The sequence below is a fragment of the Salvia hispanica genome, chromosome 3 (assembly GCF_023119035.1).
Source record: "Salvia hispanica cultivar TCC Black 2014 chromosome 3, UniMelb_Shisp_WGS_1.0, whole genome shotgun sequence".
NCBI lineage: Eukaryota > Viridiplantae > Streptophyta > Magnoliopsida > Lamiales > Lamiaceae > Salvia > Salvia hispanica.
The window spans coordinates 177,709-192,267 of record NC_062967.1 but is presented as its reverse complement, the minus strand read 5'-3'; the positions used below and the strand labels follow the sequence as shown (position 1 = coordinate 192,267).

Sequence of the window (14,559 nt, the reverse complement as noted above, 5' to 3'; positions counted from 1 at the left end):
CTTAAGGTTAGAACTTAGAAGAGAACAAATATTAGATTCTCTATTTCAAAATGAAGGCTGTCATAACTGGAGCTTGAGCGCAGGCTTTTTCAGGGGCTGGTCTGAACTCAATACAACAGTGAATTAGTTACTACCAGTCTACCAATTATGTGTTGTGGAAAATGTTCCCTAGATTAATCTCTGTGGAGGTGAAGAGATGAGGTGGTCCAAATTTTCCAACTAATTCTAATTGCAAACCAACCTATTAAAGCCCTCCACCAATCTTTTCTTCTTTTTATTTTTTTCCCTACATCTCATTTTAATGGGACCAGCATCTTTTCTAATTTCCACAAAATATTTTTTTTTTCTTTTCCAAAATTAAGAAATTCACATGTTGTAGTATAGTTTTGTCCCATGAAATCGTTCTTCATCTATCGTGTCATTTCGTTTACATTTGGACTTCATTTAATTTAATGAATGTGTGTGGTTGGTTTGAGAGTTATTAGCAGCAACACTGTCAATTATTTATCATAAAATGACTCTTTAAATTGTTATGAGTGATAAATATGTGGGATATATTTTCGGGCACTAAATAAAGCTGTATAGGTATTTGCAACTTATAACAAAAAATTAAACAATTTTTATCAAATTATTTCTACAACTATATAGACCCAAAATAATAATGAATCCTTAATTTATTAATTGACTAAACTATCATAAATTAATTTATTAATTTAGGTATGTGATGAAGATAAGATTAACTATGCCATTGTTTATTTACTATATATAGAGAAGATATTTTCAGAAAAAAATATTGAATAATATGAATCAATAAGTTACATAAAGTACCTAGTCTATAAAGTTTTTATAGACGACCTTGTATATTATATTTAAAATAGCTAGGTCGTTGGTGTCAGTTTAAATTAATCACATTAAATTTAGTAAGTGCGATGATACAATTTTGCATTTTAAAACATAGTATATGATAGTGATACCATGAACGTAATAACAAACTGTGATTAGGAATTTTAACGGTTGGCCGTCAAATAAACTCATTGACTTTACTAAAATCATAGTATGAATTATTCTTACTCTATTAATTAGGAAATAATTTAATCCATTGATCTTCACTATAAATGAGTCGCTATATTAATTTTCACATTAAATTATATTTTAATTATTTATGTAATCATGTAGTACTACTATATTTTGAAAGGACTATATATTGATTATAATTAGCTATTTATGTTTCATTTACATTACCAAAATAAAAATAAACATTCTAGGCCTTTTTTCTCTCCTGGTTCGACCATATTACAAATATTTTATTGATTGAATCAGTGAGCTTAAAGAAGGGGGGAGACGACGGAGGAATATGAAGGAGAAGAGGGTGGCAATATAATGGAGGAGGAATGGGGTGATTCGATAAAGAAGAATATGTACACTAGAGTTTTTGTGTATTCAATCATTCAGCGTATATTGGCCTCTAATATCTTGAACTTTTACAAAAAATATCTTGAACTTTACCTTAGTTTGTCATTTTCCACGAGCGAAAAAAATTCGGCAAATAATATCATGATGTGGATTTTTTTTCGTGATTTTTTTTCGTAATTTCTTGACAACAACTTCGAGAGCTTCAAGTTTTTCAATTTTTGAGTATAGTTTTTCTTGAAGCTCACCCTTCAAAATTTTCTTAAATCCATTGATATAGCCAAAATTTATTAACTGGTGGGAAATAATAAACTCGGGTACAGTTTGTGACACTATTATTTACCAATTTAAAAGTTCGTAGGAAAAACTCTATGTGTGCTTGTTGATTGTTTTCGATTTTGGCTTTTCTTTTCTTATGTGTGGAACTTTCTTGCTTGCCACTCCATCTTGGCTTTGAGCATTTTATTAATAGATCACTTTGGAAGCAAATGAGATCGTTTCGGGTCTCAAATAAACCCATCCTCGTCGTCATCATCATCATCATGAACTTAAGAACATAAAACAAATACGATCCATCTTGTAGTTTTCGTAGAAATGTCATAACTTTCTCTATATCATAATTAAAATGTGTGTTCAATGATGAGGAGATCGTATTGGAGGTCTTAGAAGTAAGCAAGATCTTACTTATAAATGGATTTAGAATTATGTTCTCTTACTTTCTTAAACGTCTATTGCAGGTGCCAGCAATTACAGAAACTCGAAAGCAATATATATTTGAAAGCGATGAATATCGAACAATCAACAAAGACAAAATACAAAGTTTGTTTGCAATTTTGAGGTTGGTTAGAGGTCTCTGTCTTTATTAAACCCCAAAAATAACTTTCATAATATGGAAAGAAAAAACACACACTTGGGGGGCCTCTCATATATATCATCTATTATCGAATACATTTTTGTTTGAAATAACAATATACAACATGTTACATGCATGTCCTCATACAATAAATGAATAGAGCTTATTTAAGCTAGTGGAGAAATTTCATTTCGTTCAGCTGAGAAGAATCATTTCATTTTCGGTCTGAAAATCGTGTCTCAAAATACAAAAAATGAATTTTATTCAAAAGGTTTTAATAAATTTTACATACTCAACTATATATTGTCTATTGTTATTTTCTTAAATCTCATAGAATCCAAATTCGGAAAGTTTAGAGAGATTCGGAGGAGAAAGGGAAAATGAGTTGGGCTTGAAGGAATTTAAAATTGTAATGGGCTTTCTTCAAATTTTAAAGTTTGGGCCAGGCCCAGAGATTGATTTTCATTAATGGACTGATTTTCTTTGGTCTTGAAGAGTTGAAATGTTGAATTAATTGAATGCAAGTGTTTAATTAGAGAAATTTTGTCAGATATCTCAAATGAGTTATTGACCAAATTAACGTATGAAAATATTTTATGATATATCTTGATATGTTAAATAATTTTATTTAAGATTTGTCAAACTAAAATGAAAGATAAACATACTTGAATTAATTTCAAGCATGTTTTATAATTCATAATATTTATTGTTATAAACATGAAATTTCCAGTTCACTTATTGTTGTTACGTACTACTATAAAGTACTCCCTCCGTCCCCGATTAGCAGTCACAGACGATCAAAATGTAAATTTAATTACATTGTCGCAAAATTAATTATTAAAATTATCATTGAAGCCTAATTAATTATCAAACGTGTTGGAAGCATAGACGATAATTGTATCTAGGGATAGTCCAACGAATTTTAGGTTAACCATACACATGATGCGGACTAATCAAGCAAGAATTTTAACAATTTACAAATATTCGAACACTAATCCTCTAAATTTAGTGGGATATTTAAGCCCGTCAGTGCGTTCGGGCTAAACTTACAAGTTACATCTATGATACTACATTACTACTAATTGTACCTAATAATTAATCCCCTTTAAAAATTCTTTTCCTGATTATTGCATTCCAATAAATACTTTTTATACAAATGCAATTACTAGTTACTACATTCTTGACAGGAGTCACGAAATTTCCCAAAATTGCTTAGGTTTATTCCTTGTAGCACTTTTATGTCAAGTGGATTTATGACTTGTGTTAGGTACAAATATTATTAAAAAGTAAACCAACATCGCACATGCCATGTTGGCCCACATTTCTGACTATTGTCTCTGCTAATATCGTTATCATTAATACACTCCATAAATCTATATAAAATGTGGGCCTCTCTTATTATTATACTCCATTTTTCATTTAGGTCTCCCCTCTAATCACAACCCTTATCACAATTATTTAAGCAAATTTTAGCTAGTGATTTAATTAAGTATTGTTTTGTAAACAAGATTTGACGTTAAGTCTAAAATGCTATGGAAAAGCCAGATTTGAAAAGACTAGTCCACTTATATGATCCTTAAGCATATTTTATATAGACTGTATTCATTTATACTCTTTCCGTTCCTTTTACCAACAAAAAGTTATACTAATCTACAATTGGACAACCTAGAAAGGAATACGATTCAACTACAAATAAACCGGGAGAATATGATCTATTGCATTACTTGATTCATTTGAGATATTCGAGACAGAGTCATTATCCAAAATATTGAGCCTACTTGAAAAATCAAGAAAGAAGCATTTATTTTGGAGGCTATTAATGCATTATCCATAGTGCATGTTTTTTTGGTGTTGTCTTCGTCTAGAATTCTCTATTTGGCTTTGCTAGTTTTGTTTTGATTTGTTTGGTATCAGCTCGAAGCGTCCACCTATTTTGTTGGAGTTTTGTTGCTTGATGCCCGCGTTACAGTTTTTTTTTTTTGCTGTTGGACTTGGACATCCGAACTTATCATTTCATCGCTTTAGCAACTATGTTTCTTGCATCAAAGAAAAAATAGGTGAGATATGATTTAGGGTTCTACTTCATAAATAATTTTAAAAACTTCAATCATTTTAGGACATCAAACCTAACATAAATATAATCATCATATAATGCCAAAATGAAGAAAACTCGTTGAGGGCAAACAATGGTCCCATATACTATCATTTAATACATAGTGATCAGAAGTTGTATCTAGTTGATACGAACATATATGATAGATGTGTCCAATTAATCCTATATCTAGAAGAATTAACATTGTGTGTAAATGGTTGCTTTGAAATTAAATAATGTTGAATTTGAAGTATAAGATTGTTAAGGAGGGGCCATGGGAACTGTATAAAGCAAGTGTGGTATGAACAAGCTACATCAACAAACACCAAATCTCCCCAATTTGATTACATCACTTGAAAAAGCAAAAGATTAGATGTGGACATGCCTCTAACACAAACTCCAAATCATGGGTCAAGAAGGAGACCACAAATCCACATCAAAAGTGATATTGTTTTCCTTTAGTTTTCATTCTTTCTTATCATTATCATGTCAGTCCCCATCACTCAATATTCCTAGTGGTGTATATATTCCATTCATCATCACCAACTTGAAATCATGGATTCATGGTGATGGAGTGTATGTGTTTTTCCTATTGTAGAGGAATTGATGGTGCCTTTTTCTTTTATACTCTAATCATATAATCATAGCTTCATCCAATTCGATTGTTATAATAATAATAATAATCAACAGAAAGAAGGAAAAAACGATGCGCGAGTGCACCTCACACGCCATGTGATTGGCCGACTGGTGCACGATGCAGTTTCAGATGCCAAAAACGTCAATTGTGTCAATAACTTGAAATTCACACTATATTTTCATAGGTTAACAAGTCAAACACATTGCTTTCGCCAAGGTGTGCGATGGATTTTGGGCATTTGACATTGTTTAACGGGTGAAATCCTCTTTGTATCAAGTAGTTTTTTTGGGCTCTTTATAATTAAATTTTGTTAGTATGTCACTTTATTTCCTTTTAAGCTCATAGGGTTTTAGACCACTTAAGGTAGCATAGGAAACATTGAGTTGGTAGTCCTCTAAATCTAGGCAGATTATGTTCTTTGATATGATGCCCCCACTACACTAATTTAAGCAACCACAATATTTAATACAAGTTGGAAGGAGAATTACTTTCACAAGCTGTTTATCACTAGGGTTTTTAATTTAATTAATTAGTGGGATCTTTAAACAGAGACTAGACATGATTGGCATTATTCTGAAACAAAACGTGATTAAGCAGTAATTAAGTAAATAATTAAAGGTGGTGGGATCGAATATTTGTATATTTTAGTTTTGGCAGGAAAAAGGATGGGGACACAAGCAAAATGTACCGTTTTCTTTATTACTGTACTTTATAAACATGCACTGCCTATATAGCTGTACATTTTTGTGCTGTTACTGTTATTCCAGTTCAACTTCATCAATTGCAACAGCCTTTTCTCATCAACCTTATTTGTTTCCTTAACTTATTTGTCTTAACTTCTGTCTTCTCTCTCTCCCTTTTTCAAATTATTTTAAAATTGATAACATTGAACAATTATGTTAAGCAAAAAAATAAAAATAAAATCGATTTTTAATTAAAAATAATGGGGTCCGGGTCCGGCCCGGAGCACTGTGGATGCCCTTACTAATGGATCTTTTTTTTCTAATTTTTAAAATTAAATATAATTAATGGATTGAACTTCGAGCAATGGGTTCTTGAGAAAAAACAATAAAAGAGAAAAGGAAGAGTAATCAAATTGCAACTTAAGATAGTGATAGTATATTGATATTCATCCAATTTAATGCATTGCAAAAAAATGTGAGTGAAGTTTGGATTTTATTATTGAGATACATAAGAATTATTTAATGAATTAAATTTTAAAAATAATTGTTTAATAAACGAATATACGAACGTCCGAGTTTTTTTAAGAAGAAGCCTATTTTTCTTGCCACTAATGCTCGCAATATGATTACACTTCTTTCGCCATTTATTAATTATGATCACATATGTATAATGTATTCGAAACCTATTTTTATATTTCATCGTTACGGAATCTTTTTTGACGTACGATTTTGTGTAGTGTTTTGGGAGAATATGAAACATAAGCATGTTGAGAAATTTGGTAAACTGACATAAAACCAAAGAGGGAACGTGAAATTTATTATTTATTAATTATTGTGTAGTATTCAGAGCCAACAAAACTTAATTAATTAATCATATTTAATTACTATCTCCTACTGCGGCCATCAAGTTAGCTTTGCGGCCATCAAGTTAGCTTGTCCATTTCCTAATAAATGATGTCTCACCAGAGAGAACTCATTTTCCATTTTATTTTGTTTCGTTCAAAATGATCCATCGCTAAAACTAAAAATCTATTTATTTTAATTTTATTCCATGGGAGGGATTATCTTCCTGGAAAGATTATTTGCATTCTTTAATTTGTTAAAAAAAATTTCAACTTTTAGTGTATTTTATAATAAATCATACGTGGATTCATTATAAATCTTTTATAAATAATACGTACAAGCTGATGGATTTATTACATTCTGTAATTACAATTAACTTATTAATTAACAGTTAAACACCCAAATCTTGATTAATATTTCAAGCAGACAGTTGCTGACAAATAAAGTTGGCTGGAATTGACTACAGTTACACAAACTGTTTGGAATCACCTGAGTACAAATTAATAATTAAGACGTTGTTAATTATTTCTTATACAAATATTTTATAAATTTATATTTGTTGAGAGAGGAAAAAGGTGGTGGTTTCACACATGCACTACCATCCAACACTAGAAACACATAAACTGCAAAGATTATAGACCTAAATTTTTTTAATTAAGTTTAGTTAAGACAAGTGGGATAAGATTAAGAGATCACAATTTTCTAATAGAATAAAAAATTTACAATAATATTTCGATGAGGTTGTAGCTAGCTGGATTTGCTGTTGATCTGATCCTGTTAGAGGTCAAGTACGACTTATGTAATATTCCTTTTTGACTAATTAAATTAATTAAGATTTAATTTGACAAAGAATACGACTTAATTACGTACGTCTTCGGCTAAATATTAAAATAGATTTGTGTTTGGCTTTCTATACATCTACTTTCTATAATTCAATGCCAAATATGATTATACGTCATAATTGGGTATAATCAATCTTAGTAAAAAATTTAATCAGAACACAAGCTTTTAAATTAAAATAAAGATGTAAGATTTATTTTTTTAAAAAAAATTAATGGACATAATTAGAGGAAGGGAATGTAATCAAATTTAACGAATTTGAATCTCTCCACTAAATCAGAAAAAGAAATGAAATGAGCCTATTATTTTAGGAAAATGCCGCTACTTATATTTCAAATCATTTAACATGATTAACTCATCCCAACAACCATCTTTAAATATGATATACACATATCACATATGTACTATGTATTAATGTATACTTGGGAGGTCCCATAGATTGAGCATTAATATAATAACACACATATATATAACAAGTCCCCCAGTCCACTAATTTAAAAAGAAGAAAAAGACAAGTATATATAACAAGAGAATTTAAATGAGAATGAATATTGAAAAATGTATATAATTACACTGCTTTATCTAATTGACATCATTTATTCTAAATGATTGTGTTACTTGATGTGGAAACAATGAGAATAGTGCTTAATTTCTTTTATAAATCATATAGTACAATATTATATTACTAACAAACAATACTACAATAATATTTTTTAAATGGGTAAATTATAAAAACAAAACATGAAATTTGGTAAAATTTGATTCGTCCCATAATTTGATAAATCAATGAAGTTTGGATTTATTGAAAATTATAATATTAATAATATATTGTGGATGTTTTAAACCAAACTACACAAATTTCCTAATAAATACATCGTTCAACTAATCGGTGATCACGTCCGCATAAGATTTATGACTGTTATAATTTTACCAAAAATTTTCATTGTGTAACAATTACTACAAACCAACTAATTTAAAAATTGCACAACTCACAAAAATTTAATTGAATTTCATGATTCTCCACATGATATAAAATAAAATCCCTAATGCAATGCAAGAAAAAAGTAGTGAGAAATAATTAAACAAGTGGAGGTAGCATTATATGAGTTGAGAAGCCCACATGTGGTAGAGATATAGACACAAAATGGAGTGACTCATCACAGGGGAGGTCCGCTCCAAATTGTCGGGGACTTCCCACTTTTTTAACAAATTAAATACCTCCGATTTCATAATTAAGCTCACTATTTTTTATTTTAGCTCTTACTAGTATAATTAATTAAATAAAATAAGAATATAGTACCAAAATTGAAAAATTATATGTCACACGTATATTGTCGGTCAGTGTAACATTATTCGGACATAGGAGTTGGGAACGAATTTTCAGATCCACGCATAGGATAAGAAAAGTGGGCCAATTGAGCATGATGTGTTTTTTGTCACATATTCCTTAGTTATCTTCTTTGTAGGAGTAATACTTTTTTAGACGGTGTCTTGTCGCACGAACGCACAGTCAGAACCACTCTTTCATACTCCTATTAATTAATAAGTTTATTATTTACTAAAATATTAATCTTAATAAAATGGATCTGATTTATCCAAGTATTTGTCTACCTTTTTTATGGTGTGAAAATATTCACTACAACAGAATTGATACATTGCCTATAATAAGGCTTGTATGCTAAAGGGGCACACTCCATGTGATGATCAGATGTATGGTGCATTCATCTTAATTCATTCATCTTATATTTTCACATGTTTAATTTATCGTAGTAATACAATGTTTTATTTACAATAGTTGATTCTAAAAAAAATTACTCCATTTTTAATGAGAAAACGGTGTATTAAATATATAAAGTTACTGAATTTATGGTGACATTAAAAAATAAAATATTATAATGCATTCAGTACAATAGTTAAAGATTACTATTTGAATAATTGTATTTAATTATTAATGGATGCATATCTTTACGAATCTTTTTTGAACAATCACTATTAGTTGATCACACACATTATGGATTGAGATGTAACATATGATATAGCTCCAATTACTTGAGATGCTTAATACTTGATGTGAAATTAGCTAGATGTATTTATAAATATAGATATAAAGTGTGTGTGTGAAAAAGAGAGAGAGAATATATATATAGTTAGGTGATAATGAGCAGATGGGAGTGGGTCAGAGTGTCTTTGGCGTATCAAGACATGAATGAGATTAGGGTTTGGGGGCACCTTAAGCCACCCCATGCTCTTTGGCTGGTTGGCCAGGGTTCATTACTTGCCCACATTTTCACTTTCTTTTCACACCTCCTTTTCTTTCTTTCTTTTTCTTTTTCATTACATATGCTTACAAGGATCCATAAAAGATTTGAGTGCTATTGCTATTAGAAGTTGGACCGGAGGCTAATTCATCAACACGTACGCTCTTTCTGTCGATGTTATTTTCTCGACCTTTAGCCGGCTCTGAAGTTGTTGCCCTTCTTCAGATTACTCATGTTGTAATGTTTGTTATATTGTTCGATTTCTTATTTAATGTGGTCGCTTTTTATTATAAACTTGTAGCAGTATAATTTTTTTATATAATAAATTAAAAGGATATTCCATCTTCACATTCTTTCCCTTTTTTCTCCCTCCAATTTGGATATCCACACAATAAATAAACTCGTGGTGGTGGTGCGTGACATTTATTTGATAGTACTATTTGAAATACTATTTCTGGTGTAGCTATAAATAATATAGCCGTTAATTAATGAATAGTATTACAAAATATGGGGTAAATTGAATATGTAATTATGAAATTGTACAACATATATCTACATCTGCGTTACGGATTTGGCATTAACATGATTGGATAGACTTTTTCTCGAACAAATTATATGAATTATAAGCTTTGATTAGTAAAACGACTCATTTCGACATTTGAAAAGGGTTTTGTACCATTGATCTAATGTTATCAATAAAAATGAAAGACACCATGTTCTCTTAAAAAGGGAATTAGTAATTACGACGTGCATAATAATGGAAAATTATGAATTCCATAGTAATGATCATGCAAATAATTGAAGTTATTCATAAATTCATAATAGCGTAGTAGAATAAATTTATCTCTATACCAACACGACAAAGTAATTAATTTCTTTATTTTATGTGTGCGGGATTTTTGTTTGATCCATACTATTTAATTTGGGACACATATTTGAAACTAGACAAAATTAATTAAATCGAACTATATTATTTAGTGTTTAGCTGGCTAGTCTAAAAAAATTTACTCTAGATTATTTCCATAAAGTCGAGTAATTAATTATTTGTACTTTAATTCGTGCTCTAACGCCACTTTCTAAGTTTCTTTGAAAAGTTTAACTTTTTCATAGCCAGTCACGCTTAGAATATAATACTACACTCAATACTATTCGTAATGTCGACAATACCGTACGGTGAATATAAGCTCTAATTAATATTCGCATAGTCACAAATTTTAAATATTATATAGTGTGTATCGGAATATACGCCACGTATAATTAAAATGTGGTGACATCTATGTAACTCTTTAGTCACCTGTGCAAATGATTTTAAAAATGATTTATCGTTAAAAAAAAAAAAACCATCAATTTTGGTTAAATTTTAATTTATTTCGAAGCTTTAAAAATCGGTCATAAAAATTATAAATGTGTATATATATCTTTCTCAATTTCTCTCTGAGTTCTAATTTGAATGAAGCTATATCCAATTTGACATTCAAAAAAATTAAACAAAAACAACACTATCCATGAACTTTATTTTTTTTCTCTCAACATGCTTGGTCAATAACTCATCAATTTGCAAAATGTGTGTGAAAAATCAACATCATAGTACTAAAATTTATTTTTATAAAATTTGACCAAAATTCATTATTTTTTTTGGCAAATTTCCATTAAAAAAATAGATTTAAGTGGCAAAATAAATCAAGCATTACTACAATTTTGGTCCCTCATTAATAAATGATCAAAGTTAAGGGGTTTAAATTAAATATAAGCACACACGTGTTTAGGAAGCACACGTTCAAAATTGTACGACAATTCCTGCTGCAGCTTATGCAAACGTGGCAGCTGATACGATCGTAAATACCCACAACCCTCTGCCCTTTCTCGTCATTTCACCCACTCCAACTTTCTTTATATAACCCCCTTCCTCTGTTCCTTCATCTCCTCTCTCTCTCGTAGCTTCTCTCTCTGAAAACGCTCAACTGTAACACAAAACCACCTCTGAAATTGACAAATTCAGCTTCGAAAATGGGGTTTCCGGTTGGATACACTGACCTATTTCTCCCGAAATTGCTGGTATATCTGCTCACGGCATTAGGATTTCTGCGGAAATTCGTGTACGCGCTGCTCTCCGTGCTAGGGCTGGGCGATTTTCTGGAGCCGGAAACGGCGTCGTATCCGTCGGGCGAGGAGGCAGGGGGGGCGGAGCCGCGGTCGGTGTCGGCGGCGCTGATCCGCGAGCTGCTGCCGGTGGTGAGGTTCGCGGATTTGGAGGAGGATCTGGATCCGCCGGAGAGCTGCGCGGTGTGCCTGTACGAATTCGGCGGGGAGGACGAGATCCGGCAGCTGGCGAACTGCCGGCACATATTCCACCGGAGCTGCGTGGACCGGTGGATGGACCACGATCAGAAGACGTGCCCGCTCTGCCGGACGCAGTTCATACCGGAGGATATGCAGGAGGCGTTCAACGAGCGCCTCTGGCTCGCCTCCGGCATCTCCGATCTCTACGGCGACTACTCGCCGATTACGGCCGGTTTGTAGCTACTTTTTATGTTTTCTTTTTTTTTTGGGGGGTTAGATTCGGGATTTTTGTAATATCTTTTCTGGTTTTTTGATTGGTGGAAGATGGAGATGGTTGAGAGGTTTTGTAATTTGGGAAGTGGAATGTATATATTACATGAAAAAAAAATTGGACAAATATGGAAATTCAATTAAAGAAGCATAAGATTTATCTACTGTATAAAACATCTCCAACCGTATACCAAAACTTATTTTTGGTGTAGATAATTTCTCCAACCGTGCATCAAATTCAAACCCATTTTTGGATTTTTCAATGTAATAACATCAAATATGGTGTTTATTCCAAAATTCTGTTAGAGAAATACTCAAAAATGGTGTAAACTTAAAGATGGTGTAAATGGTTGGAGTAAAACTACTTTTTGGTGTAACATATACTCAAAAATGGGTTTGAGTTTGGCGTAAATGGTTGGAGATGACCTAAGACCATCTCTAACCGTACTCCATAAATGAGTTTTGGTGTAAAAATCTTCTCCAACCATACACCAAACTCAAACTCATTTTTGGAGTTTTTTTGTGAAACAACACCAAATATGGTGTTACTGCAAAAATTTTGTGAGATAAAAATCCGAAAATTGTGTAAATTTTGAATTTGGTGTAAATGGTTGGAGTAAAACTACTTTTTGGTATGACGTATACTCAAAAATGAGTTTGAGTTTGATGTAAATGGTTGAAGATGGTCTAATATTTTGAAACTAACAATTCTTTAATTTTCACCATATTTAAGGTTTGTTACTTCTAAAATTTGCACGTATGTATACAATTCCAAATGAGTAGCATAATATTGAAAGGTGGTTGGTGACTTAGGTGAGACAAACAATTTCATGAGGAATAGTAAATAGTGTATGCATTTATTGGATATGTTTTGAAGTATAGATTGAAATAAAGAATTGAGCATATGGGTGCAATCATACCAAATAGTTTCAGTGGATGATTTTGTTGAATGTGAATTAGAGTAAATAATGGTAACAAAGAAGGGCCTACTTAATTAGGACTAAGTTGGTGGGCTAGCGGTTTAATCCCTTTCTATTTTTATTTGTGCTTATCCTAATCAAGTTGTAACTTAGATAGGTGTCTTTCTCATCCATAATGACATAGAACAATGGTAATAATTGAGAAGTCGATTTATACTCCTTTTGTAGATAATATAGTGGTGGATTTCTTACTCCAAAGATATCAGGTTCAAATTTCATAGAATTTTTAAAAGCTTGATTCTGTTACATTTTTTTTTTTAATTGCTTATTATAAAACAATGAAGTTTTGTCAAATTGTTGCACCCTCAAAATTTGAAATACAAATCACAAAATTTTCAAATTCATGGGAATGTTGACCAAAATAATAGACCAGTTTTACTATTTTGGATCATCCATTAAAATTAGACCAATTTATTAATGCAGAAAGTCTTAAACTTTTAAAAAGTACTAATAATGTGGATCAAATTAAAATTTGTGGTATAGTCCCTCCGTTCTACAGTAGTGCAGATGTATATTTTCAGCACGTGATTTAAGAAAAATTGTGTTAAGTAAGTTAAGTAAATGCAGAATAAAGTAAGAAATAAAAAAGATAGAGGAAAAAGAGAATAAAGTAAGAGAGAATAAAGTAAGATTGTGTTAAGTTTTAATAGAAAATGAAATGACTTTGTTGCAGTGGAATGTACGTGACAAAATGATTAAACTAATGAGAAGTGAGTATACAATTTAAAAATGACAAGGAAGTATTAAAAAAAATTTACTCCGTATTTATTTAACTTTTGAAATGGTGTTGTTGGACAAAAAGCAAAATAAAAAATTGAAAGATGGTTAGGCAAGGCATGAGAGTTTGGGCCAACATATAAAGCTGGGAGAGTAAGGCATGTGGATGAATGTCAGGAGCCATTCTCTCTCTCTCTCTCTCCTCAATCAATCATTTATTGTTAGGATTGCACCAATCGATTTACTTATTTCACACACCACACCTCTTCGAACAACACCAATCTAGTTTTAGCCTACAAAGCCTAGAAACAGAGGTAGACTTAGGTCAAGATGTCCAGAAAGAACCTCTCCATTATAATTCCACCATCCAGTTTTTGCTATTAGTATGAACATTAGTAAAGATAACAATAAAATAGTACTTTTTCTCGGTTCTATAGTAATTGAGGCGTTTCATTTCGGCATGAAGATTAAGAAAAATTGTGTTAGATAAGTTAAGTAAAGAGAGAATAAAGTGGAGAATGAAAAAAGTAGAGATATGAAGAGAAAACAAAATAAAAATAAGAGAGAGTAAAGTAGGTGTGGAAAAATATGTTGACTTTTACTAAAAAGGGAAACGACTCTATTACTATGGAACGTACCAAATATTGCAAAATAATTCTATTAGACTATTACTATGGAACGAAGGGAGTACTCCAA

At 31.2% G+C, this 14,559-nt stretch overlaps 1 protein-coding gene across 1 annotated transcript; it reads left to right on the top strand.

Moving 5' to 3' along the window:
- Positions 1-11,531: 11,531 nt before the first annotated feature.
- On the top strand, positions 11,532-12,293 carry LOC125211777 (brassinosteroid-responsive RING protein 1-like). The gene has a single exon (XM_048111696.1). It carries the CDS (start codon positions 11,624-11,626, stop codon positions 12,134-12,136), a length of 513 nt encoding a protein of 170 aa, XP_047967653.1. The 5' UTR covers positions 11,532-11,623; the 3' UTR covers positions 12,137-12,293.
- The last annotated feature ends 2,266 nt before the right edge of the window (positions 12,294-14,559 follow it).

Excerpts from the sequence above, each read along its gene's own strand:
- LOC125211777 (XM_048111696.1), top strand. The coding sequence starts at position 11,624 with ATGGGGTTTCCGGTTGGATACACTGACCTATTTCTCCCGAAATTGCTG.